The 23,947-nt window shown below is 41.6% G+C and overlaps 1 protein-coding gene across 1 annotated transcript in view; it reads right to left on the bottom strand.

The window, feature by feature from the left end:
• Positions 1-3,962: 3,962 nt before the first annotated feature.
• Positions 3,963-23,947, bottom strand: part of STARD3NL (STARD3 N-terminal like) — a 50,148-nt gene continuing 30,163 nt past the window's right edge. The window contains exons 3-9 of the mRNA XM_007455332.1: positions 20,433-20,510; positions 17,674-17,751; positions 15,449-15,502; positions 15,221-15,338; positions 12,434-12,532; positions 5,665-5,740; positions 3,963-4,454 (exon numbers count right to left, since the gene is read on the bottom strand). Coding sequence (XP_007455394.1) covers positions 5,682-5,740; positions 12,434-12,532; positions 15,221-15,338; positions 15,449-15,502; positions 17,674-17,751; positions 20,433-20,510 — 486 coding nt within the window. The 3' untranslated portion in view covers positions 3,963-4,454; positions 5,665-5,681. The remainder of the gene's footprint in view (positions 4,455-5,664; positions 5,741-12,433; positions 12,533-15,220; positions 15,339-15,448; positions 15,503-17,673; positions 17,752-20,432; positions 20,511-23,947) is intronic.

Genomic DNA, 23,947 nt, shown 5'->3' on the forward strand with positions numbered 1-23,947 from the left:
TGGTCTCTTAGGCTACTTTTTGTATGTTTGCTTTCTTTTGTTTTCTTTGAATAATAGCAAGTACCTACCACTTAGTGAGCATCAGGAATTCTGCTGGGCAGTTTGCTTGCTCCATGTTTGATGCTCTCACTAAAACACAGATCAGGTATGACACTCATTTCACTGATAAGAACACCAGGCCCCAGAGAAACTAAGAAATATACCCCAAGTTAATATGGAGCAGTGCCATAGTTCGCATGGGCCAGGTCTGCATGACTTAAGCCCTACTGCTTTATCCATTATAACAGTTGCTGTCTTCTTGGGAACCCATGGAATGTTAATTATAACTCAAAATAAATGGAAGGAAGAGAGTGGGGTAAGGAGGGAGCAGGGGGAGAAAGGGAGGGAGGGAGGAAAGGAAGAATCACTGAGGCCCAGACTTCATAACAGCCCAGGCATCAGACTTTAAAAAGCCTCCTTCAGGAATTCTAATGCGCAACTGGGTTGAGGCAGCAAGTGACTGAAACAGTCCCAGTACTGCCAGCTCAGATCTCAGGCAGCAAGGAGTCATCGCAGAGCCCATTACACAAGTGTACAACGTGCTTCACCTGGAAAGTTATCTTACCATCCACGCATCAATTTCCTGAGGAAACAAAATGTATGTACTGAGATTTATGTGCCCAGATGTCCATCAAATGTAGCACCACTTACAGCAGCCCAAAGTAACCCAAATGCCCGATTAGAAACTACAGAAATAAACTAAAGGACATCATATGACAGACTACTATGCAACTTCCAAAAAAATGTACATTATTTAAAGAAATGGAGAATTAGTCAGGAAGTGTTGTTGAAAAACTAATATGCCTAGCAAACTCCAGTAAAATTGTTAGATTATACCACCACATTGGTTCCAAATCAATCAAAAAACACTCTAGAAACTGCATTAAGAAACCTTGCTTCAACCACTGTATCTACATCCCTACCTCTTACAGGTCACACTTCTGTTTCCTCTGCATACTTCCAGTTTTTATTTAGCAAATTCAAATGAACATACAAAATAAATAAATAAATGAAACATATATGTATATGCGTGTATACATATTCTAATTTCCTGCTTCATACACAAAGGTAGTAAACAATATACATTATTCTGCACCTCTCTTCTCACTTATACAACCTTTTCATGTCAGTAGAGCTCTTTTCATGTCAGTCTCTGGGGACACATGGACAGCTGTGTGATATTTCACTGGTGAATTATAATACTTTACAAAAATCAGTGCCCCCGTGATATGTCATTGGCTTATTTCCACTCTTCTGCAATTACAAAAGATGCTGAAATTATAATAGTGTTTTATGTCATTTTGACCGTGCATATTGGTCATTTTGACAGCTATGGCCAACTTGCCTATTATGGACACAGCACCATCCTGCATCTGTACCACAATGTAGGTGAATGCTGGGAGAGTGCAGTCAAAGGTCAGGATACTGCTGATCGGACAGGTGAAAAACAGTATCTCATCTATCTCATTGTGGTTTTGTTTTTCTCTTTCTGTGAGTGAGGATAAGCATCTCTTTATATAAAGTCTATTCGTATTTCCTTTCCTGTGCAATATTAGTTCAGTCCTTTGATCACTTTTTTCTATTGAGTGGTAATAGTAACAAGTATGATGCTCATTTATATGTGTATCTGTGTATTTCTACAGGCACACACAAAACAAAATGTTCACTGCATGGTAGGTGGGTGAAAAAATAAGTGATTGTATATTTTTCTATTTTCTCTAACCCTTTTAAAGTAAAAATCCTTTTTATGTATTAGAATCAAAACACTGTCTCCTTTAAAATTGGGAAGCTGTTTTTTTGTTTGTTTCTGTGTTTACAATTCACTTCAGCTTCTGTGAAACTAGTTCCTTTGAAAACCAAATAGAGGTTCCCATTTGGAAACAAAATAAGAGCAACCAGATACAGGAAAGATGAAATCTAATTTAGATAGTCTCCTTGGTTGAGACTATCTAAATTAGATATTTGAGCAGATCTCTTTAGCCCAAGTACCTGGCCCTCCTCTTGGAGTTTGGAAACTATTTCTATGTTGGGAAAGCATAGAAAGGCAAGATGGAAAAATTGCAAATCTCTGAAAGTTTTGTGCAGCTGATTTCACCACCAGGGCCCTGCTGGGCAGTGCCTCCTGTGGTTTCCAACCTCTCAGCAACTTCCTTTCCCAACTTGCCCTGGGCTGCCCTGGCCTGGGAGGTGCAGAGACAGGAGGGCGGTGGTGGTGAGGGTGACAGCGTGAGTGGCAGGAGGGCGCTGGTGTGGCTGGTGCTGTTTCATTTTCTCAGGCTTCTTTTGTTCATGTGCTCTGTCGAATGTGGTTGATTCGTGGAAAATGCTCAAAGTCAAACCGGCTCCTGCTGGTTGGGACTGTGCAAGGGGTAGATGGGGTGTCACAAGGAAATAAGAACAGTTAAACCACAACCAACTTTGCTCACTTTCAAAGGGTCACAGCTAATGGAAAGAAAACATCCCTCTATACAGGCACGTAATTGCTATCAAGCATACTCTAGGCTGTGGCTTAGGGTTCCCCATTATTTCTGTATGCAGTTCCTCCAATTAGCTCCTATGTGAGTTGGGAAACTTACGCCCAGAATATTCAGATGCTGCTTCTCTGTCCACGCTCAGGACTCTGTTCTGGAGGAAAGAGCAGACAGGACTCCTTGCAGCACTAAGATAATCCCTGACATTCCACCAACCACCCATGCTCTTCCATGATCTGTGATTTACCGAGGCTGGCACTTCTTGGTTTCATTTTCTCAGTGTAGACAGGGTGACATAAGACTCGATCCCCTAAATCCAGCTGCATGGACAGATGTGATGTGCTTTTTCCCTCACAAGAACAGAGATATGGAGGCCCTGATCTCACCCATGCAATTGAGTGTCATATACTGAGTCACATAAGTCCCCCGAATGGGACAAAATGACTTCAGAGTCATCCTGAGCAAGGCTTAATAGAAGCACTAACATCAGATAAGAGTGTGATGGGTGAATGAGCCGAGGGCTGCTCAGCAACGTGAGCATGGAGAGCAGGTGTCCCACCTCCATGCCACCCAGCAGGGGTCCAAGCCCTGGACTCCACCCGTCCAGTCCCAGAGGGAAGCACGGCTCTATGGCTGAGCTCAATGCTTTAGCTCTCACAGTCTGACCTTACAGCACATTCAAGTCACATCCTTCATTCTTCCTGGTCTCTGCTCTGAGAGCCAACATCTGGGGGGGCCTTGCTCACCTAGGAGGACTGGCCACATCCTACTGGTCCAACCCAGTGTGTTGGGGAGAGCTCCTTCTCAGCTTAAAGGCACACAAGTCACATCAGTGGTCATGGTGTAGACGGGGGTCCACTCCCGAGACAGGATGTTCTCATTGTGATGACACCACTGAATTCTTGAGGCTTTAGTCCAAAGCCAGACCCTGGAGCTCTCCCTCCCCCTTTCTCCATGGAAGAAGCTCCCCCTGGTTAGGCCCCAGCCTCCCAGGGAGCCTCCAGCTGCACTTCGGTCCTGTGGCCCATTCTTAGACCAAGCACGGATGGAGTCGATTTGATCTGCATAAATGGTCAGTTTCCATCCAAACCAGCACCATTTCCATCATACACAGTTGAGTATTTCTTGAATGACACAATGAATAATGAAAGAAAACTGATAGACAGGCTGCCTTCCCATGAAGCATTGCGTTGAATATTCCTGTTTAACAAAAATAGCTCACAATATAATTGAGCTCATTTTAATTCAAACTAGCTAAACACAAGGGAAAATGATTTCATAGAGTGGGTTCAAAGAAGAGTATTCAGACTATTTTAGATCATACTTCTGAGAGAACGATTCTATTTCTGGTGACTTTTTATATGTATTCACAATCCTTCATGTTCTCCTTTTGTAATTCCAACACTTTAGGCCAAATACATAATGCAAAACAGGAAAAATAAAACCGATCACTTTGATACATTGGATTTTATTACCTTTTAAAATTGTACAAATAGTGCATGTGCATGAGTTAAAAAAACACAAGGGAAATGCAGGGAGTTAAAAAAGAAAGACAAAAGAAATCCAAGACATGAAACAAAAAAACTCCATTCCGCAAGTCAAAATAAAAAGATATTTTGCATACTAAAAAAGTGTTATTCCAATATATTAAGAAGTCTTTTGATCAGGAACACAGCACAAGACTTTCTGCAACTATTCTTTGACAGATCAGACTCAAGTCTCACTGAATACAGGATGGATCATGACATTATCTTACCAGCCACAGGCAGGTGATTCAATGTATGTGGAGATGGTACCATGTCTGTGAGGTATTACAATCAATAAATTCTTTATTAGCCGTTCAGTAATGTCAGCAGTGGATGTCACCATTTCAACCTTCAAAAGGGGGACCCCCAGTTTCAGTCCTTTTTTCCCTCTGGTGACGTTCAGTGAAGGTTTTTCACACTTAGAAAAAGAGAGAACACAGAAATATTTGAGATGCAGTGTAAAAAGGCAAAATGCTACATTTTGCTCTATGTATTTACAACACAGCCTACACACTAAAGATAGGCTGTGTTACAGACATTTGAAAGACCATGCGCGAAGCCACCCAAGAATTTATTTTAAAGCATTTTAGAAAAGGACGTCCTTATTCACATGCTCATGTTTTGTCCTATGTCTGAAGACTGTTGTAGAAAAAGGGGCCAGAGCGTGTTGGGTACCACTGATGCAGGGCAGGGCCTCCGTTTGCTGCGACTCTGGCTGCCTCTGGCTGCCTTTTACTTTTTTTTAATAAAATTTTAAATTTTATTTCATTATTTTTTTAAGTTGAGATATAATTGACATATAACATTTTATTAGTTTAAGTTATACTACCTAATGATTCTATATTTGTATACACTGTGAAATCATCACAGTGAGTCTATACATAGTTACGGATTATTTTTTTTTCTTGTGATGGAAACTTTTAAGATCTACTCTCTTTTCCCTTCTGTGGTTAAATAATTAAGCAGGGTTGCTACTTCTACAATTGCCTGTATGTTTATTTGCTCGTATTTCTGAGGTTGAAATGTTTCCTTTGATGATTTGAAGGGAATGAACAACGTGCCCTGACCTGGAGGTACATCGGGCCTGACTGCTGTGACTGGACCACGTGTGTCATCTCAGAAGCTCCAGAACCCTTCAGAGATGTCCATCCGGTGCGGGACCAGAGCGGATCCTGGTACCACACGGAACGCCTGAGTCCCGGCTCTGCCCCTGCCAGCTGTGTGACCTTGGACCAGTCACTCACCCTCAGTCTCACCTGCCTCCGCGTAAGTGGAGACAATGACAGTACCAGCTTCCCAGGACTGCTGCCCTCGCCGCCCTCAGAAGTTAGGGTTTGAAATTAAACAAAGTCTGACACGGAGGCATTCTGGCTACATAAACAAAAAGGAACTAAGTCGTCCTTATTTAGAAATTTGGGACTCTGAGGTATTTCTCATCCTTCGCAAATTTATACCTAGAAAAGGTTAAGAGATTTTACATCATAAAATGTGCCTGACAAATTCATGTACTTAGGAGAAATATAATGTATAATCACACACACATTCTTTGAATTTTACTTTGAATCTACTCAAAGAAAGGCTCCGTATTTAACCACTTCATTATTACAGTTTCATTTTCGAAGACTTACTTTAATAAAAGTCTTACTCATAGTTCTAAAAGTGGTTTTTCACTGTCCTGCTTTTCTTCAGCTTCATTTTCAGATCCTAGATGGTAGGGAAGGGGAAGGAGAAAAAGCACTGCATTCGATTACAGTAACAAATGATTTCTTGAAAATTATAATCTACGAGCATAAAATTTTTTTTTTTTTTTTTTTTTTTTTGGTACGTGGGCCTCTCACTGCTGTGGTCTCTCCCGTTTGCGGAGCACAGGCTCCGGACGCGCATGCTCAGCAGCCATGGCTTACGGGCTCAGCTGCTCCGCGGCATGTGGGATCCTCCCGGACCGGGGCACGAACCCGTGTCCCCTGCATCGGCAGGCGAACTCTCAACCACTGCGCCACCAGGGAAGCCCGAGCGTAAAATTTTAAACGAGGGATACATATGTTTAAGCCACAGGAGATTCAAGTTAACAAAACTGTAAAATAGTTTTACTTTATATCTTGTAGGAGGAAAACTTTTCAAATAGGACCTATCGCAAGCACCGATCTGTCAAAATGGATTTCACGTATGTCCTAAAAATATTCATATGGACCAAGAACTATCATGCACTGCTCCTCCTCTTGTGCTTCTTTGCTGAAAAGCTTACCTGTTTTTCAAGTGCAAGTATCTTTGGGTATTAATAATTTAATCTACGTATTTTGAAAAATAGCTGTATTCAGTGAGTGAGAGAGCGGTGAGGGATTCCAAAGCTGGAATGGTCACCACTGTGCGCTGTTGCCAGCGACCACGGCTACAACCATTCTGGGTCAATGTTGCATGAGCCTTCTGTTATTCCTGAATGTGACCCAGTCATTCCACTCTGGGATGATATCCTTAGGATATCTCCCTGAGGAAATGACACTTTTTTTCCATTATGAAGACTTTCTCTCTAAAAATGAGAAGAAAAATCTAATGTCTGAGAGTAGAAGAAAAGTTAAGTGATTATTATATTTCCATAAAATATCTTCCATCCACTTAAAAACTGTGTTTATACAGTATATAACAACATGGGAAATGCATACGCTACAAAGTAAAAGCAAATATGTAATGAGAGATATAGTGTAAGATCAGATTTGATAAAAATTTTAAAAACTTGATATACTTGTACAAATCAGTAAGACTAGAAATAAATGACCAGGTGACTTATGTACATTTCTGGATATTCCAAAATTTCTACAATAAACTTAAAGTGACTTTATAATTTTTAAAACAGGGTATAAATAACACAGACAGTACGGCCAACAATTATGTAAATTACACAAAAGTACAAGGAAACAAACTGAACAGTCAATACTAATGCTGCCGAATAGTTTGAAGGAGTGTTATCTTTCATTTTTGTTCTTTTCACACATTTTTATAACAATTACGCATTCCTCTCATAATCAGGGAAGGGAACTAAAGAGAGTGGTGAGGAGACCAAGGGAACAGGTTAGAATGTTACCTACTCACCTGCAAAAGCAGCCAGCCTCACTGTTGCTTTACTCTTAGCAGATAATACACTTCAAAAAGGGCACTTTCACCGGAGGGAAAGTGGTGGGGAGGGATGAATTGGGAGATTGGGATGGACATCTACACACTACTGTATATAAAATAGATAACTAATAAGGACCTACTGTGTAGCACAGGGAACTCTGCTCAATACTCTGTAATGACCTATATGGGAAAAGAATCTAAAACAAGAGTGGATATATGCATATGCATAACTGATTCACTTTGCTGTGCACCTGAAACTAACACAACATTGTAAATCAACTATACCCCCATAAAAAGTTTTTTAAAAGGGCACTTTTTTCTTCGAGAACGTCTGCCTGGATTATAGCCAAGAACAAATCTGGTACAGAAGAATGAATGCCTGAGAATCTTAAGAAAAGTTGTGAGTCCCACACCTCAACCTCATAAATGTCATGTCGTTCAGGTTAAGTCTGTGGTAAAACAAATACATAAAGATATAGTGGTTGGGAGGCTTCACTTCCCAGCTTATTAAACTGCTGGAAATCTTAGAGACACTGGAGCGGTTTCACTGCCATGTCACTTTGAAAGGAGTCTAAGGAAAGTGGTCATACCGAGCTTTCCTGTTTCCGGGCTCACTTTCCACCTGTCAGGGTAACGGCACTCAAGCCACAATGAGCTGATGTGGCTTGGAACTATTTGGGAGTCCTAAATAAAGCCAAACTTTAAATTAAAACATAATAATGCACATGCTTTCCATAATTTAAAAGTGAATGCTAGCAAGGTGTTCTGGCTATTGTCGAATAAGGAGTCCAACAAATCTTCTCCCTGAAAAGCGACTCTAAAACTGGACTAGATGAACCAGACAGCAAGTTCAGTGTTGGGGAAATGACCAAAGGCTTACAACCATGTGAGAAGTGCCTGAAAAATTCCAGAATTGCGGGAACAACCATGTTGCTCTTTCCTTTAGCTGCCCCCATTCCTCCCCCACCTCCCATCACCCAGCTCCATGGCATGAAGGTCCTTCCAGAGTATGGCAGGCCGTGAGGATTGCCGGCAAACTTACATGGTTGGAGGAGCTCATTTAATCTGGGGTGAGAAGTGATGCAATGGTGAAATGACAGACTTGGTGGTATGTGAGCACAGGGGCCAGAGCCTCTGCTGGTTTGAGGTGATGGTCATGGCTGCAGCAAGCATATGCTTGGCTGAAGCTGTGTGCATACACAACAGAAACCCAAGAGAACCCACGCTATAGCCTAAAAGCCATGAGGCTGTGAGCATATGCAGAGGAGGTGTGAAAATACTCAGCAAAAGAAGACTCAAAAAAGCTGGAAAAGCTTTTTGAAGAAGACTCAAAAAGTCCTGAAATTTGAATGTGCTATCCAATACATACAAATATCCATTTGGCCGAGGATGAAAGTCTTAATCAAGGTGACTGACCACAAAGGCTGTCTAATCATTGGCTAACACTAAGCTATGGAGACACAGGGGTGACCCCTGGGAAGCCAGGCTTAAAAATAAAAGAATTAACAACAACAGCAACAACTGAAAAAACACAGCCACACACCGTAGGGGACATAATTTCACAGACTTAGCCCACACCAGCATGCATGGTGTCAAATTCAAATTTCAATGCCTTACTCAGCCATAAAAAGGAACGAAATTGGCTCATTTGTAGAGATGTGGATGGATCTAGAGACTGTCATACAGAGTGAAGTTAAGTCAGAAAGAGAAAAACAAATATCGTATATTAACGCATACATGTGGAACCTAGAAAAATGCTACAGATGAACCAGTTTGCAGGGCAGAAATTGAGACACAGAGGTAGAGAACAAACGTATGGACACCAAGCGGGGAAAGCGGTGGGTGGGGGTGGTGGTGTGATGAATTGGGAGCTTGGGATTGACATGTATACACTAATAAGGATCTGCTGCTGTACAAAAAAAATAAATAAAATTAAATTAAAAAAAAAAAAGATGTTTCCAAAACTCCAGAAAACGTATCTAACGTACAAAAATGGCCCATAATTTATAAAGGTAAACTAGTATTGTATTTAAATGTTAAATTCCATTTTATTTTAATGAGTTATTTATTTATTTTTTTAGACCTCAGGCAGTTTATTTTACTAATTTTTTTTCAAATGTACTAATAAAACTACATTTTGCAGTGTAATATATATATATATATATATATATATATATATATATATATATATATATATATATATATATACATGTTTAACACAAATAGACTCATAGTGTATATACTCTTCTGCAAGTTGCCTTTTTTACTTAATATATAGTGGACATCTTTTCATATTAGTTTATAAACCTCAGCCTCCTTTTAACAACCTCATAGGATTTATGATAAGGATGTACCATAAGTTATTTAAATGTTTTGCCTCTTTTAGGTGTTCCCAGGCTTGGGTTTCATTTTGCTCTGCTTTACTTTATAAACAATACTGCACTGAACATCCTTGCTCACAGATCCTTGTGCGGTGTGGCCACACCCATTTTAGAAGGCACACACACACACACACACACACACAAAAATTTCAATGCCTTCATCTAGATTTGTTTAGCACAGATGATAGTATGCAATGAGCTATTCTTCATTTTAAGTCAGTCTTTCAATGATTCAAGAGGTGACAAATTACCTTTTCTCCAGCATCACAACTGGTTCATTTAAATTGTCTGAGCACATAACAACCTCAACCCAATCATCCGAGAAAGGACTCTGCTCCCTCATTCTTTCCATTTAATACACAGGCAAATAGGATATGGCTAAACCAACAAGCAAATCTGTAAAACAAACCACCTTTATATCCTTTAAAAGTACATCCACTAAAATGTGCTAATTTTCCAAAGCTCTGTGATTCTAAAATCCAAGCCATTCCTTTACAAGGAAAAATGCTAACATTTAAATTTCTGGTGCCTCCAATTTCTTTCTTTCTCTCTTCATTCATTCCTTCAACAGTTCTAAGTTTACTATGTGCCAGGCACTATATTAGGTGCTAGAGAAAGACAAGAAAAGGCAAGGCAGGCCTCAGACACCCTCTTATTGATAGGGACCAATTAGCACTGTTTAAGGGCAAAAAACTTATAACTTCTGCTGCTAGAAGACTATTTAATATTTGTCTGCTGACCTCATAAGAAAGCTTTATTTTAAAATAAAATCTTCTTTTCTAGGCACGTTAATTCCAATAATAGTTTTCAATCTTAATTCTTTCCTGAATTGAACATTCAGACAATGAAAATATAATACAATAAAGTAAGTCACTTTGAACACTCCTCTGCCCACTACTAATCCGGGCTTTGTCTTATACAATGCAGCCACCCAGTGGAACGCTGACAGGGTTGCTTTTGTTCAGCTTCATAATTCAATGAAATGGTAATGCTTCCAACTGCCACTAGGTGGTGGTAAAAGTCAAAGAAGGAAGCCAATGGCTTGCTGGATGAAAAATGCCTGAGGTGTTCCTCACATTTTTATCCTGTTGTTCTGAACTTCTAATTAAAAAAATACATTGGGGCTGAGAAATTTTATTAGTCTTAGAAAACAAGTTATACAAAAGCATGAACTGTAATGCAAACTTTTTTTTGAAAGAATGAGTCCTGTGACATACAAAAATCTCAAGGAAATCATCCTTATAATGAGGTAATGAAAGCTTAATACTTATTCTAGTTTCTGCTGGCTGAGAAATAGCTTTTCTGCTAATTCATATCTTTATTTCATCTAACTCTATGATTTTGTGTTTTATATTGCTGTTAAATCTAACACCAACAGTCCAGAATATCAAGTTACTTCGAGTTCCCCTAATATCCTATGTCCTTCCCATTGTTGTGCCTTTGATATTCACGTGGCTCTTTCTGCCTGGAGTCTGTTTTTACTCTAGTGTGTGTGTGTGTGTGTGTGTGTGTGTGTGTGTTTAAAATATTTACTAAATGTAATGTGGGGAATAAAACAATGTAGTCTCTAACCCAAGTTTATATCCCAGTAATAGAAACAGGCCAAGTCACTGCCAAAGACAGTGCAGTCAACACAGGATGACAGGGTTGTGGGAGAGATCTTACAGAACCGAGTCAAAAGACTCCCTACCTAGGACTGCCGGGAGCCAGGGGGAGGGTGGGAGTGGGGAGAAGCCTTCTGCGCGTGTGAGTGGAAACTAGGACTACAGAGGGTAATGTCAAGGATAGAACAGGCAAGATGCACAATGGCTTAAGGGTTTTAGTGTATTTTCAGAAAGCTAAGAACAGCACACAAGGAGCATGAGAAGAGAGCTTGGATCACTGGGTAAGGGTGGACACAGAGGTGCTTTCTGTCAGCCTAAGGATCCAATGACTTTCTTAATCCTTTGCGTCGCCGAAGGCTTTCAAGCAAGGAAATAACGTGATCAATTTTGCATATTCATTAATACTGAAAGGCTGTATATTAGCTATGATCAGGGACTCTAGCCCTGGAGCTGGGGTTCAAATCGTCCACCTTCTTACTCTTTGTGTGATGCTGGACACACTACCTCACTTCTCTGTGTCTCAACTTGCTCACCTCTAAAACAGGGACAATGAGACTTTTACCTCATAGAGTGGTTATGAAGAACCTTTAGAACAATGCAATTGTTCTATTTAACGTGGCATTCTAGTGGCTGGTTGGGAGAAGGCAACTGAGGAGGGGGCTGTTGCAGAAACTGAGATGAGAAATGCTGGGGACTTCCCTGGTGGTCTAGTGGTTAAGACTCGGCGCTTCCAACGGAGGGGGCGCGAGTTCCAGCCCTGGTCAGGGAGCTAAGATCCTACATGCTGTGCGGCGCGGCCAAAAAGAAAGGAAATGAGAAATGCTGAACTGAGGCTACAGATATGATAAGTGTGCAATTTAAATGAAATCAAGGAGGCAGAAACAAAGAGGATCAAAACGGCGTGGTGAATGATGGGCCGGGAGCCACAGGTAAGGGGCAGAGTCCCCAGTGAGGCTCTGGTTTCTGACTTGGGCAACTGGGTAGGCAGTGCTACTACTTTCAGACATGGGGGATTGTGGAGGAAGGTCAGTTAGGGATGACAGATAACAGAGCATAGAGGCCCTCCCCCCGGCCACACATCAGGTCTAAGGCCCTCTACCACGTTTATTTTCACATCTCTGCATCTCATCACGGGTCGCACATCAAGACCACGTCTTAGTCTCAGTTATATTCACAGTATAAATGCCTGGTATGTTAAATGTTTGCTAAGCGTATTGAGAAGTAGAGGGGGTAGTGAGGGGGAGAGGGGGACCAAGTTCTGAATGATGGACAGAGACGCAAATGATAATCAAAGTTTGTACCTGCTTCGGATTCAGGAGGAGAATAAAACTGCCCATCAGAAGAAAGACCACCAGGTATCAGTGCTGCCCTCTCTGAGGCATCCTGAACTATCAGGAGTCCTGGAAGAGAAGAAATTCAGATACTGGGAATGATGTCAGTGTTCTGGTAGCTTAGTGGCCAGGTTAATCACAATAAAATGGTGTTACTATTACATTTAAAAAAAAACCTCTTAGCAGGAAGGGTACTCTGAAAATCTTTCAACCAAAAAAGAAGTGTTATTAATAAACTGTGAACCAGTACAATAAGGACAGATTTCAACTAGTTAAAAAAAATTGCTTCTTGTTACTCACGGGATTCTTTGGCTCTGTATTTATAGCATCTTTCCCTTTGGAAATACCTACTTCCCTACAGAAATCAACAACATCAAAACCAAAGCACAAAGCCAAACAAAAAACCTGGTCATGCTTTACATCTGTGTCTGGTTAGAGAAATGGCAGACGTAAAGCATCAAAGCACTAGCCCATGATGAGAGAGGCCGTCGACAATGAGTTCTTCTGGTTGAAGCTGAGTTAGCAGCGAGATAAAGCTAGAGGAAGCACTGGGCCAAATAGCAGGTGCCAGGTATGCATGTAATACAGGCTACAGTGAAAATAAATGCTGTTTTCAATTTTTTTCATTAATTATATGTTCTGCTTTATTAGTTACTTTGAATTTGGTTTAATCACATAGGCGTGCAAGCCTCAGTCACATTAACAGTTGATAATGCTTTCAATAAAGTTCAGTTTGGTGTTTATATACAACTTTTTATTTTTTATTTTTGGCTGTGCCATGCGGCAGGGGGATCTTAGTTCCCCAACCAGGGATCGAACCTGTGCCCCCTGCAGTGGACACGCAGGGTGCTAGCCACCGGACCACCAGGGAAGTCCTCTATTTACAACTTTTTAAAAAGTGGCTTCCGTTAGCTTTATTTGTCCCCTTTTCACAAGACATTTTCATAAAGGAACAGAGGGCACAGAATAGAAGACGGATCTTGGTCTGATTAATGTGTTTTAAAATCTACACTTGAAATTATAATTCTTTTCTTCTAGATTTCTTCTTTGTATATGAGTTTTTGAAAAATAAAACCACTTGCAAGGTTCTCTTCTGCTGTATCTTGAGGTTACAATCATGCTTAACTTTCTATAAGACACAAGAATTTTTTTTTTCCTATTAGGCAGGGCAAATCCAGCCAGCTGGCTGACAGAGCATAAAAACAGCATGTTTTGAAACTGCCTGGGTCTCTGCATTGAACTTTGATTATATCACCTCTAAGAGGGCAGGTGGGATGTACAGGCCTTCACTAAGGCCATCATGCAGAGGAGAATTCCAGCCCCATAGTTCATCCTAAAGTTCAATCAATCATTTGGATTTCCCAGCGAATATTCAGTGATGTTCAAAGCCACACAGGGAGATTACAACAGCTTTGACAGGACTCATGACTACATAACGTCAGCTCTCACCCTGCTCCTTAGAAGAGGACTGGAGAGCCTGAGATGGGTGAACATTTCCAGCTGGCTAACTCCCTCCTCTCCATCTCCATCAGCAACCCATCAAACCGTCCCCCTGTAGGCACTCGGCTGTTATTCACACTGTGGCCCATTCGAAGGCACCACCCGTGGGATGGACAGCAATGGCAGGCTCTGGAAAATTGAGGACTTCTATGTAGAATTGCTATCTCGGCACAAAATGCTTCGTGTCCTCCGGCTATTATCAACAGGGAGAAAAGGTCAACCTGTCCGAGGAGGAGGAGGTGTTGGCTGTTGTTGCTGCTGGAATGTCTTTTCCACCAGTGTTCACACTTCCTTCCGGGGAAGCCTGGCCTAACAGCTGGAGTGAGGAGCCACACCCTGTCCCTGTCCTTTCATCCAACCCTTCCCTCGATGTCTCCTGCAGCCCTGCAGGGTGGAGACATGCGATCTGCCTAACTGCACCCAGAGTTCCATGCAAAGCCAGATCTCTGAACCCTCCTACACTGTTGGTGGGAATGTAAATTGTTCCAGCCGCTATGGAGAACAGTATGGAGTACACTTAAAAAACTAAAAATAAAGCTATCATATGATCCAGCAATTCCACTCCTGGGAAAACCATAATTCGAAAAGATACACACACCCCAATGTTCACTGCAGCACAATTTACAATAACCGTGACGTGGAATCAACCTAAATGTCCATGGACAGAGGAGTGGATAAGGAAAATGTGGTACATATATACAATGGAATACTACTCAGCCATAAAAAAAGAATGAAATAATGCCATTTGCAGCAACATGGATGGACATAGAGATTATCATACTAAGTGAAGTTAAGTCAGACAGAGAAAGACCAATAACATGATACCACTTATATGTGGAATCTAAAAATGACACAAATAAACTTATTTACAAAAGGGACACAGACTCACAAACTTAGAAAACGAACGTATAGTTACCAAAGGGGAAAGGTAGGGGGAGGGATAAATTAGGAGGTTGGAATTAACATACACACTCTACTATATATAAAACAGATAATCAACAAGGACCTACTGTACAGCCCAGGGAACTCTACTCAATACTCTGTAATAACCTATCTGGGAAAAGAATCTGGAAAAGAATGGATAAATGTATATGTATAACTAAATCACTTTGCTGTACAGCTGAAACTAACACAACACTGTAAATCAACTCTATTCCAATAGAAATAAAAATTAAAACAAACAAACAAAGACAGACCTCTGCAGCCCCTCCTCCCAGCCTGGCCAGTCTCAGGAGGGGAACTTGGAGAGAAACTTACTGTTTTCTTCTTCTGCCTCTTGAGGTAACACCTTGAAATCCAGGAACCACGTCTCAATCCAGGCAAGGATGAAGGAAATGATGGGCAGCACGTAGCCGAAAGCCCCTTGAGAGAAAAGCTGGAAGAACAGACATGACCAGGAGAAACGCAGTTACCATGAGCTCACCCTGGAGAACGCAGCTGTGTCAGTACAGATGGTCATGGCACAGAAAAAGCGGAAAGCCATACCTTTGAGAGGATCACTTTTGCTAGTAAAAAGGCACTGGTCACTGCTGTCGTCAACTGAAAGACACATAATCCAGAAGCGTTCAAATTCGATATTTTACACTCTGAAGGCACCTTCCTCAAGCAAGAGACCCATCTGAGCCAGGAGCAGGTAATGCTTGAAAGGGTCTGTCTCACCCAGCTCCCTCCCATGTCACTCTATCCCCTAAACCAGACAGGGGCAAAGTGGGCTTCCACGTGGCACACGAGCCCTGACTGGCAGCTTGAGGTTTCCCTTCACCCACACGCTGTGTGTTGGGAAACTCTGTTTTCTCCACTAGAGGGTACAACATGCAAAGATGCTATCGGCATAGGAGAAACGGCCAGGGAAATAGAGAGGCAAGGCTCCTCCAGGGCTTGGGAAGCCCAGAGACAATCCCACAGCACCTGGGGTTTGTCTCTCCATCCTTCAACTAATATTTGTAGCAATATGAAACCTGACCAAAGTGAGTGCCAACAGCAGTCATGACTGACAAAACGGAGGCTGGAGGTTGGGGAACATCAGGCATCATGCTTAGTGTTGACAAAGTTGCAGAGTTAGTTTTGTCGGCAAAACAAAACATACATACACACACACACACACACACACACACCAGACACACACACACATACACACACACACACACACAACACGGGAGGGGAGGCATCTTACATTCTGATACTAATTAACTTTACAGGCTGACACTAAGTGCTCTTCAGGTACCAGCTGACTCCTTCCAGCTGCCTGGCCCCCTCTCCGTAAATGTTTTTTAAAACGAGAATCAAAAACAATAAAATGGGGCTTCCCTGGTGGCGCAGTGGTTGAGGGTCCGCCTGCCGATGCAGGGGACACGGGTTCGTGCCCTGGTCCAGGAAGATCCCACATGCCGCGTAGCGGCTGGGCCCGTGAGCCATGGCCGCTGGGTCTGCGCGTCCGGAGCCTGTGCTCCGCAACGGGAGAGGCCACAGCAGTGAGAGGCCCGCGTACCGCAAAAAAAACAAACAAAAAGACAACAACAATAAAATGGATGTGCTAAATCTGACCTGTCCCTTTGATCGTTTCAAAGAAGAGGTTGAAGAAACTCTCTTAAAACTCTCATTGCACGTCAACCACGTTCCCGAATCAAACACTGAGACAGATGGTCTGACAAATACCATTGCACATCATGGAGACTGGAATAGAACGGCCCAAATTGGGGCTGCTGCAGACAGTGGGTAAGGGATAATCATCACAGCCGTTTGGTATCGGCAACAGCGTACACAGTAAAGGGAGTCAAGTCCGGCTGAAACGGTAAGCCCTCATCCATGAACCGTGAGCTTGGGACTCAACGGATGGTCTGACAGCAGCCCTGGGATTCTGTGGATGCTCAGAAGAGATGGCCCAGGCAGGTGCGGCCCCTGGGGGACTCCCCCTTCGGACAGCGCACAACCCCACGCCCAGCTGGACAAGCCCATGCCGGTCCCACAAAGACTGAGGTCTCACCTTCCAGAAGCAGGACGGCAGGTTGGTCCTGCCCATGTCTCTCCAGTCTGAGGACTTCAACACCCCCCATATACCTGCCTTGTTAGAGCTCTCAACAAGGTGACTGTTTAGAAGTCCATGGAAACAGGGAAAATAATTCAGGCAGAACTGCTTGTAATTCTTCTCTCAATCAATAAATATTTATTGAGGGTGAAGAGCTTGTGCCAAAGCTCTGGGCTGGAGGCCAGGAAACAGAGGTGAGTTAAAAACTGCCACTGTCTTCAAGAAGCCCGAAGGCAACCATAAAAAGGGAGCTTTCCCCTTTAAGACTGGAGCGAGGGGGATAACACAGCGAGGAAGGCAGTGATCAAAATAAGCTGAGAGCAAGTCGTGAAAAATCACCAAGCAGTTTCAATCCAAGCGGAAACTTCGTGACAGAGGGACGGAACTCATCTCTCGTTTGCATAATGAGGTAGAGGGTGGGCTGATGCTTGGACCACAATCACGGGGTAGGCCCCTAGATTCCTCACTTGTCTCAGTCTCCATAGCAACAAGGCTAGTTACTCATTACCTCTGGAAAGAAGCCCTGGAGAGTGAAACCTACTGAGGTGTGGAGGACGGGGACTAAGGAAAAGCAAGTGGAATTCAACCCAGATGGAATCCACATCTGCCCCCAGCTCAGCCCTCTTGTGAGCAGGCCCCAGCCACCAAAATCGGAGGGGAGGGACCACTCACCAGGCGTACTCACCGCTATGGCCCACCAATGGCGCAGTCTGCACACGGCATATGCAAGTATTAACACTTTAAATCGAAAAACTGCCAAAAGCTGTATTAAAAAGAAAAGACAAGGTAAGTTTTAAGGAATATACACAAAGGTAAAGTCATTGGGTTTTAGGAAGAACCCACCAAAGTGTCTTCATTATTCTGATTTAGCTGAAAACTGTCACAGATGGGTACTTGTCTACAGACCAGCGTTTGGGATCCTCTGCTCTAGAATTTATGGAAAACTGCCCAAAGAGGGATTCAAATTAACTTCCCATTATCAACAAAAGAATATATAGTTAGATGTTTATTTTTCCTTTCTATTTGAGTCTATATATATACATTCTGATATCCTTTTAAGGTTGGAGAAAATGCTTTGAAAGCTTCCACCCCAGTACCTTTTCACTCCAAGTACAAATACTGACTTTTTGGAAGATACCAGATTCTTACTGACGTCCACTGCAAAGCTCTGAGTTACTGGGGTGTTGGGAGAGTTCTGCTATCCCAGGACCTGCCCTCTGATTTTTCAGGGTGGTTCACGGACTTCTGTGAAACCTTTCATGTGCATTATTATCCCATGTAATACCCCAGCCCAGGAATCCCGTGAGTCAACTGTCATTAAGATGGATAGAAAAATTGTCCAAGGCCACACAACTCTTAGTGAGGAAGCCATGATTTGAACCCCGGTAGCTTGACTCCAAAGACCAGACAGCCTTAGCTGTCTCAGTAATTCTACTAAGGAATAAACACGGATTAAAACTTTATTAATTTTACTTGGAAAACATACTTATTCTGAGTAGGGAGAAGTCAGGTGGCTCTGGAGCAATGCCTCAGGGTAGGGGGTCTGCCCAAACTTCCTCACTAATCACAACTGCTGAAAGGCTGGAGGCTGACAACTTCTTTGCTGCCACTGGCTGGGTGACCTCACTGAAGATCCTTTCACGTAAATGAACTCTGCAGTTGTTTTTGTTTTAATTTCCTGCTTTCATTAAAAACGTGTTTTCTAATAACCTGCTAACCATTTAGTTTCTCTATGTATCCTACCCCTATCTCTGCATTCTGGACCTGGCAAAAGTATAAATCTTTATTCCTCTATCTCCAAGTCTCCCAGATCCCAAGGTTTCCTGGAGGCTGTGTCCATTTCCAGGGCCAGGCATGACAGTCTTTCCAAGCTGAGCTAATAGGTCCCACCTATTTGTCCAATATCATTAACTCCCTAAGCAGAGTTCAGACAATCCTTGGAGATCTGGCCAGTGGATTAACTTGGCTTCCCGGTAAGTCCTGGCTCAGACTATGTTAAGATAAATTCAACAGGGGAAATAAAAGGAAAAAGAGAAGTCAATTTTGTTATTCTATGTCAATAGTTTTACAGGAAAAAATTATCAAGAGATTTGGGATCTCACATGCTCTGCCACCAAGTTCAGTGACCTGGGGTAGGTCAAGACACTGAACCATGAGACTCAATTTCTTCATCTGGAAAAGGAGATTAAATTATATGAGCGGTTTTCCAAATATTCTGTAGCAGCCAAACACTTTTTCAAAACAATCTTATTGGAACCCTAACATACCGTACAGATGAAAATGGAATTACTCAGATTGCAAGGGGGTGATGACATGAACCCTGATCTCTATTTACTGGGAACCCCATCTCTTTTCTCATACATACTTCTGCAGTGAGTGTGGGAAAAACAAAACAAAACAAGACTTTTTAGAGTAGTATGAAAACCACTAGAAAATATAATCAGTAACACTCTTCATCCAAAACTAATGATGATAATAACCGTGATTGCAGGTGAGACTCTGAGCTCCTAGGACATACCTATCATTGGGCTTAAGTGTTTTCCAGGTATTATTTCATTTACTTTTCAGAACGATGATGATCTCATTTCACATAGGAGGAAACTGAAGTTTAGACCTAATGTATTCAAAGATATACAGTGAGTGATAGTGTTGTGAATCAAACCCAGGTTTTTCTGACTTCAAGGTTCTTAACCGTTGTGCACACAGCTTCTAAAGATAGTGAGTAAAGTAGTTAAAATGAATTTAGGGGGGATTCTTTATGAATTTTAATTGCCTATGTCGTGTCTAACACAATGTTAGAATCTGACTGACTTACACTATCACCTATAAAGAGATACCGTGAGATGTATTAAACCCATCCAAAGTCACAGTGTGTCCCGGAAAGATACTGCCTCATCTACAGATAACTGCATCTATATAATTCTACAACTGACTAGTTTTGCCCAAGATTATCAATATATCACTTTTCTCAAAAACTCCTATTATGGAAAAGTGAAACAGAATTATTTTTAAAAATATACACAGAAATCTATCTCAAGACAGAAAAGGAATGGCATTTTCACGTGTTATTACGTAAACAGGTGCATTTTCCTTTCAGTGATTAGGGTCTGTCAGTGGCTTCTATCTCAGCCATTTTAAAGAATAAAGGAAAATCAGAATGGCTTCTTCTGCTATGCTCCCGTATTTCTCATTAATCTTTTTTTTCCTTGAGATGACCAGGCAATTTCTTAGAAAGAGAGAGAGACAGAGAGACAGAGAGAGAGACAGACAGAGGGAGAGAGAGCAAGAGAGCACACTGAATGGTCCAAGAATAAGGAAAAAGGAAAGATAATGATTAAAATACGAAAAAAGAACGGCATAGAATCTGAGGTCTACTGACAGGAAATTTGCCTTTTGGTTAGTTTCATCATGTCCAACATGAAACCTACAACAGAGAATACTTACAAATATATCAAAATAAGAAGAGTAGTAGTCATACTGCACCACCTCTTTTTCTAACGTGTTCTCAATACCTCCATTCACCTGGGAAGGAGAGAAAGAAGTAAAAATGAGGAGAGTTATGTGTGAAAATAATACAACAGAACATATAAGTAAGGTTTTGCATACACTTTTCTGCCTTCTCCTAACCCAGAAATGTTAAAATATGGGAGAAAAGAACGCTCATAGTTCGAATAGAAAAATGCTGAAGAGCATTTCCCACTTGAATACTGAATTCATTTGTTCAACAAATATAAATATATAATGACGAACAATGCCGTTTTTTGTAGTTCATATTTTGGTAAACTGAAATGTTAAATGTGAAAACTAATTCTTTTCCTCTTGTAAGATAAAGTCTTCAATCACACAAACATATATTTTTATTATTTTTTTAACATCTTTATTGGAGTATAATTGCTTTACAATGTTGTGTCAGTTGCTGCTGCATAACAAAGTGAATCAGTTATACATATACATATGTTCCCATATCTCCTCCCTCTTGCGTCTCCCTCCCTCCCACCCTCCCTATCCCACCCCTCTAGGTGGTCACAAAGCACAGAGCTGATCTCCCTGTGCTATGCGGCTGCTTCCCACTAGCTATCTACCTTACGTTTGGTAGTGTATATATGTCCATGCCACTCTCTCACTTCGTCCCAGCTTACCCTTCCCCCTCCCCGTGTCCTCAAGTCCATTCTCTATGTCTGTGTCTTCACTCCTGTCCTGCCCCTAGGTTCTTCAGAACCATTTTTTTTTAAATTCCATATATATGTGTTAGCGTACGGTATTTGTTTTTCTCTTTCTGACTTACTTCATTCTGTATGACAGACTCTTGGTCCATCCACCTCATTACAAATAACTCAGTATCGTTTCTTTTATGGCTGAGTAATATTCCATTGTGTATAAAAAATATATTTTTAAAGAAGAAAATTAACATTTATCCAGCACTCCCCTCACCTTCTGACCACTGCACTATTTTAAGTCTTGGAAGGTCAAGTGGTCCCCTGATCTCTTAGCACACATCCATGACGACAGTTATCATGACACAGGATAGACGCATAAAAAATCTCCTGGTTACTCCTATCACTTTAAAATTCTGCACGCTTATCAACTTATATGTATGTATATATTTTAACTTGAATAGATAACAAAATAAGGACCAGATTAGACCTATGTGAGAAAGTTATAGATGATGAAAATCAAACCTAACACGATAAATTTTCTGTCCTCTCCCAATTCTCCTATCAAGATGAATTTTAAATGATCAAGTTCAAAATTCTGCATATCGAACTATATAGAATACTAATCAAGGAAGAGAAGGTATGCGTGGAAGCAAATGCAGCGTTCTAAGCAGACCCTCTATAAGGTGAGGGCCCGTGGATTAGCTGATAATAGGGAACATGATGTACAACAGTAAATTCAGGGTTCTGATCTGGAGCACAGACATCGTTGGTCCTGGCAAACCAGTGCAGCTGGTCTGAGAAGGACAAATTAGAGGGCAATTAACCCAAAACCTGGGTAAAAGAAAACAGGGGGAAAAAATCAATAAGGAATACCTTTGCAAGGTTTGCTAATTGGTCAAATTAGAATAAAAGTTGCCATAAGGAAAGGATTCTCTTGGCTTAGATACCTTTTCAAGTACAGTTGACCCTTAAGCAACAGGGGTTTGGACTGCACAGGTCCACTTACACGTGGATATTTTCCAACAGTAAATACTACAGTACTACATGGTCCATGGTTGGTTGAATCCGTGGTTGTGGAGGAACCTCGGATACGGAGGGCTGGCTACAGATTACACAAAGATTACGTCCCCCTCCCCCACATGCTGGGGTCAAGGGTCAACTGTACTTGTTATGAAAATGGAGTATACCATAAACACTATTCTGTACTTTAAATCCCTTAAGGAGGCTTAGACTTCTGTGTAATTTGTGCAGGTTGCCTACAGACCTGCCTGACTATAGGTTGACCTTTACAAATGAATAGAATTGAAAACCTGGGAGCAAGGAGAATTAAAAGCCAACCAACCACCTAGTCTCACTGCTGTGTCTCTTCAGACTAAGGAAACTTACCAATATCCAACATATTTTTTGAAAAGATTATTCAAAGTAGCCTACGGCAAAGAGGAGTTCTCTACCACATAGAAGTTACGCCTCCTGGCTGGGAGAACAGGAATTAAAGCTGCTGATAGCAGTTCAATAACTAGCCAGTAGAAAAGGGTTCTCTTCGGTATCCATATACTTTAAGAGACCCAGATTTCATGTTGCCTTTAAATATAGAAATCTAAAATCTACATTTCTAGCCCATCTTGTACTCTAAATTATTTCAAAATCTTCGTCGTCTCTAGCACGAGATGTCCCAGATTCATCTTTAGTTTCACATGGAACCCCTTCCCAATCAGAGTTCTGCCAGAGCTGGTACTGTTATTCTAGGCTCCATCCTTAGAAATCTTAGAGTCATCTTTGGATACTGGGGGTGATAAAATCAGCTTATCAACAAATCGTCTGATATTTCTTCCTTTAGTATGTCTCTCAAGTTAGCTGCTCCTTTTCTACTCCTACTGCCTTCCACGGGGCTCCTTCAGCAGTTTCTGAGTTATGTTCTTACGGTCAGTCTGCCCGGAATTTATCCTAATCTGCAAACCACGGCCGTTATCTTGATCCATTCACCAAATATCTGTTGAGCACCTAGTGAATGCCAAGGACTGTTCTAAACACAGGAAATACTCCAGTAAACAAAACAATATATCTGCCTTTACGGAGCTTCCATGCTAGCAAGTGGAGATAGAGACACAAGAAAATCAGTGCTACAAAGAGGACAGAAGCAGGACAGTGTGATGGAATAATAGTTGACTCCTTTGGGTTGGGTCGTCATGGAAGTCTTCTCTTCATGACATTTAAACTGATACCAGCATGCTAAGTTGAAATCTACATCAAGATAAAGGAAATTAACCATTTCATATAGAAGGAACTAGTATTAAGGTCTAAGACAGAAGAGAGCTTGCTCCATTCTGAGAACAGAAGTCTGGCTGATCTGGGTGGGCCAGGAACAGAGGGTGGGAAAGGAAGTCTGGGTTGGCTTCTGGGAGGCTTTGCAAGCCAAGTTTCAGCAGTTGGACTTCATGCTAAGTGCTCCGGTTAAGTCCATGAAGGGTTTTAAACAGAAAGTAACATCTGATTTATGTTTTTACTTTTAATAGTCACTGTGGATTCTATCAGGAGAATGGATTTGGGGAGGGCAAGTGTGGAAGCAGGCAAACTGGTCAGGCACAGACAGGGTGCAGCAGTTTGGATGAGTAATAATGTTGGCTTGGTCGAGGGTGGCAATGGTAGAAATGGAGAGAAGGGATCACATTGTGAGTATATTTTGCTGGCAGATTTGACAGGACTTACTTTTAGATTGGACAGGGGGCGTGAGTAATACAAAACAAACAAGCAAATCAATCAAGGATGATTCTTCACCTTTGGCCTGAGCATCAGGGTATTTTT

This window comes from Lipotes vexillifer, unplaced genomic scaffold (genome assembly GCF_000442215.2).
Source record: "Lipotes vexillifer unplaced genomic scaffold, Lipotes_vexillifer_v1.1 scaffold234, whole genome shotgun sequence".
Classification (NCBI taxonomy): domain Eukaryota; kingdom Metazoa; phylum Chordata; class Mammalia; order Artiodactyla; family Lipotidae; genus Lipotes; species Lipotes vexillifer.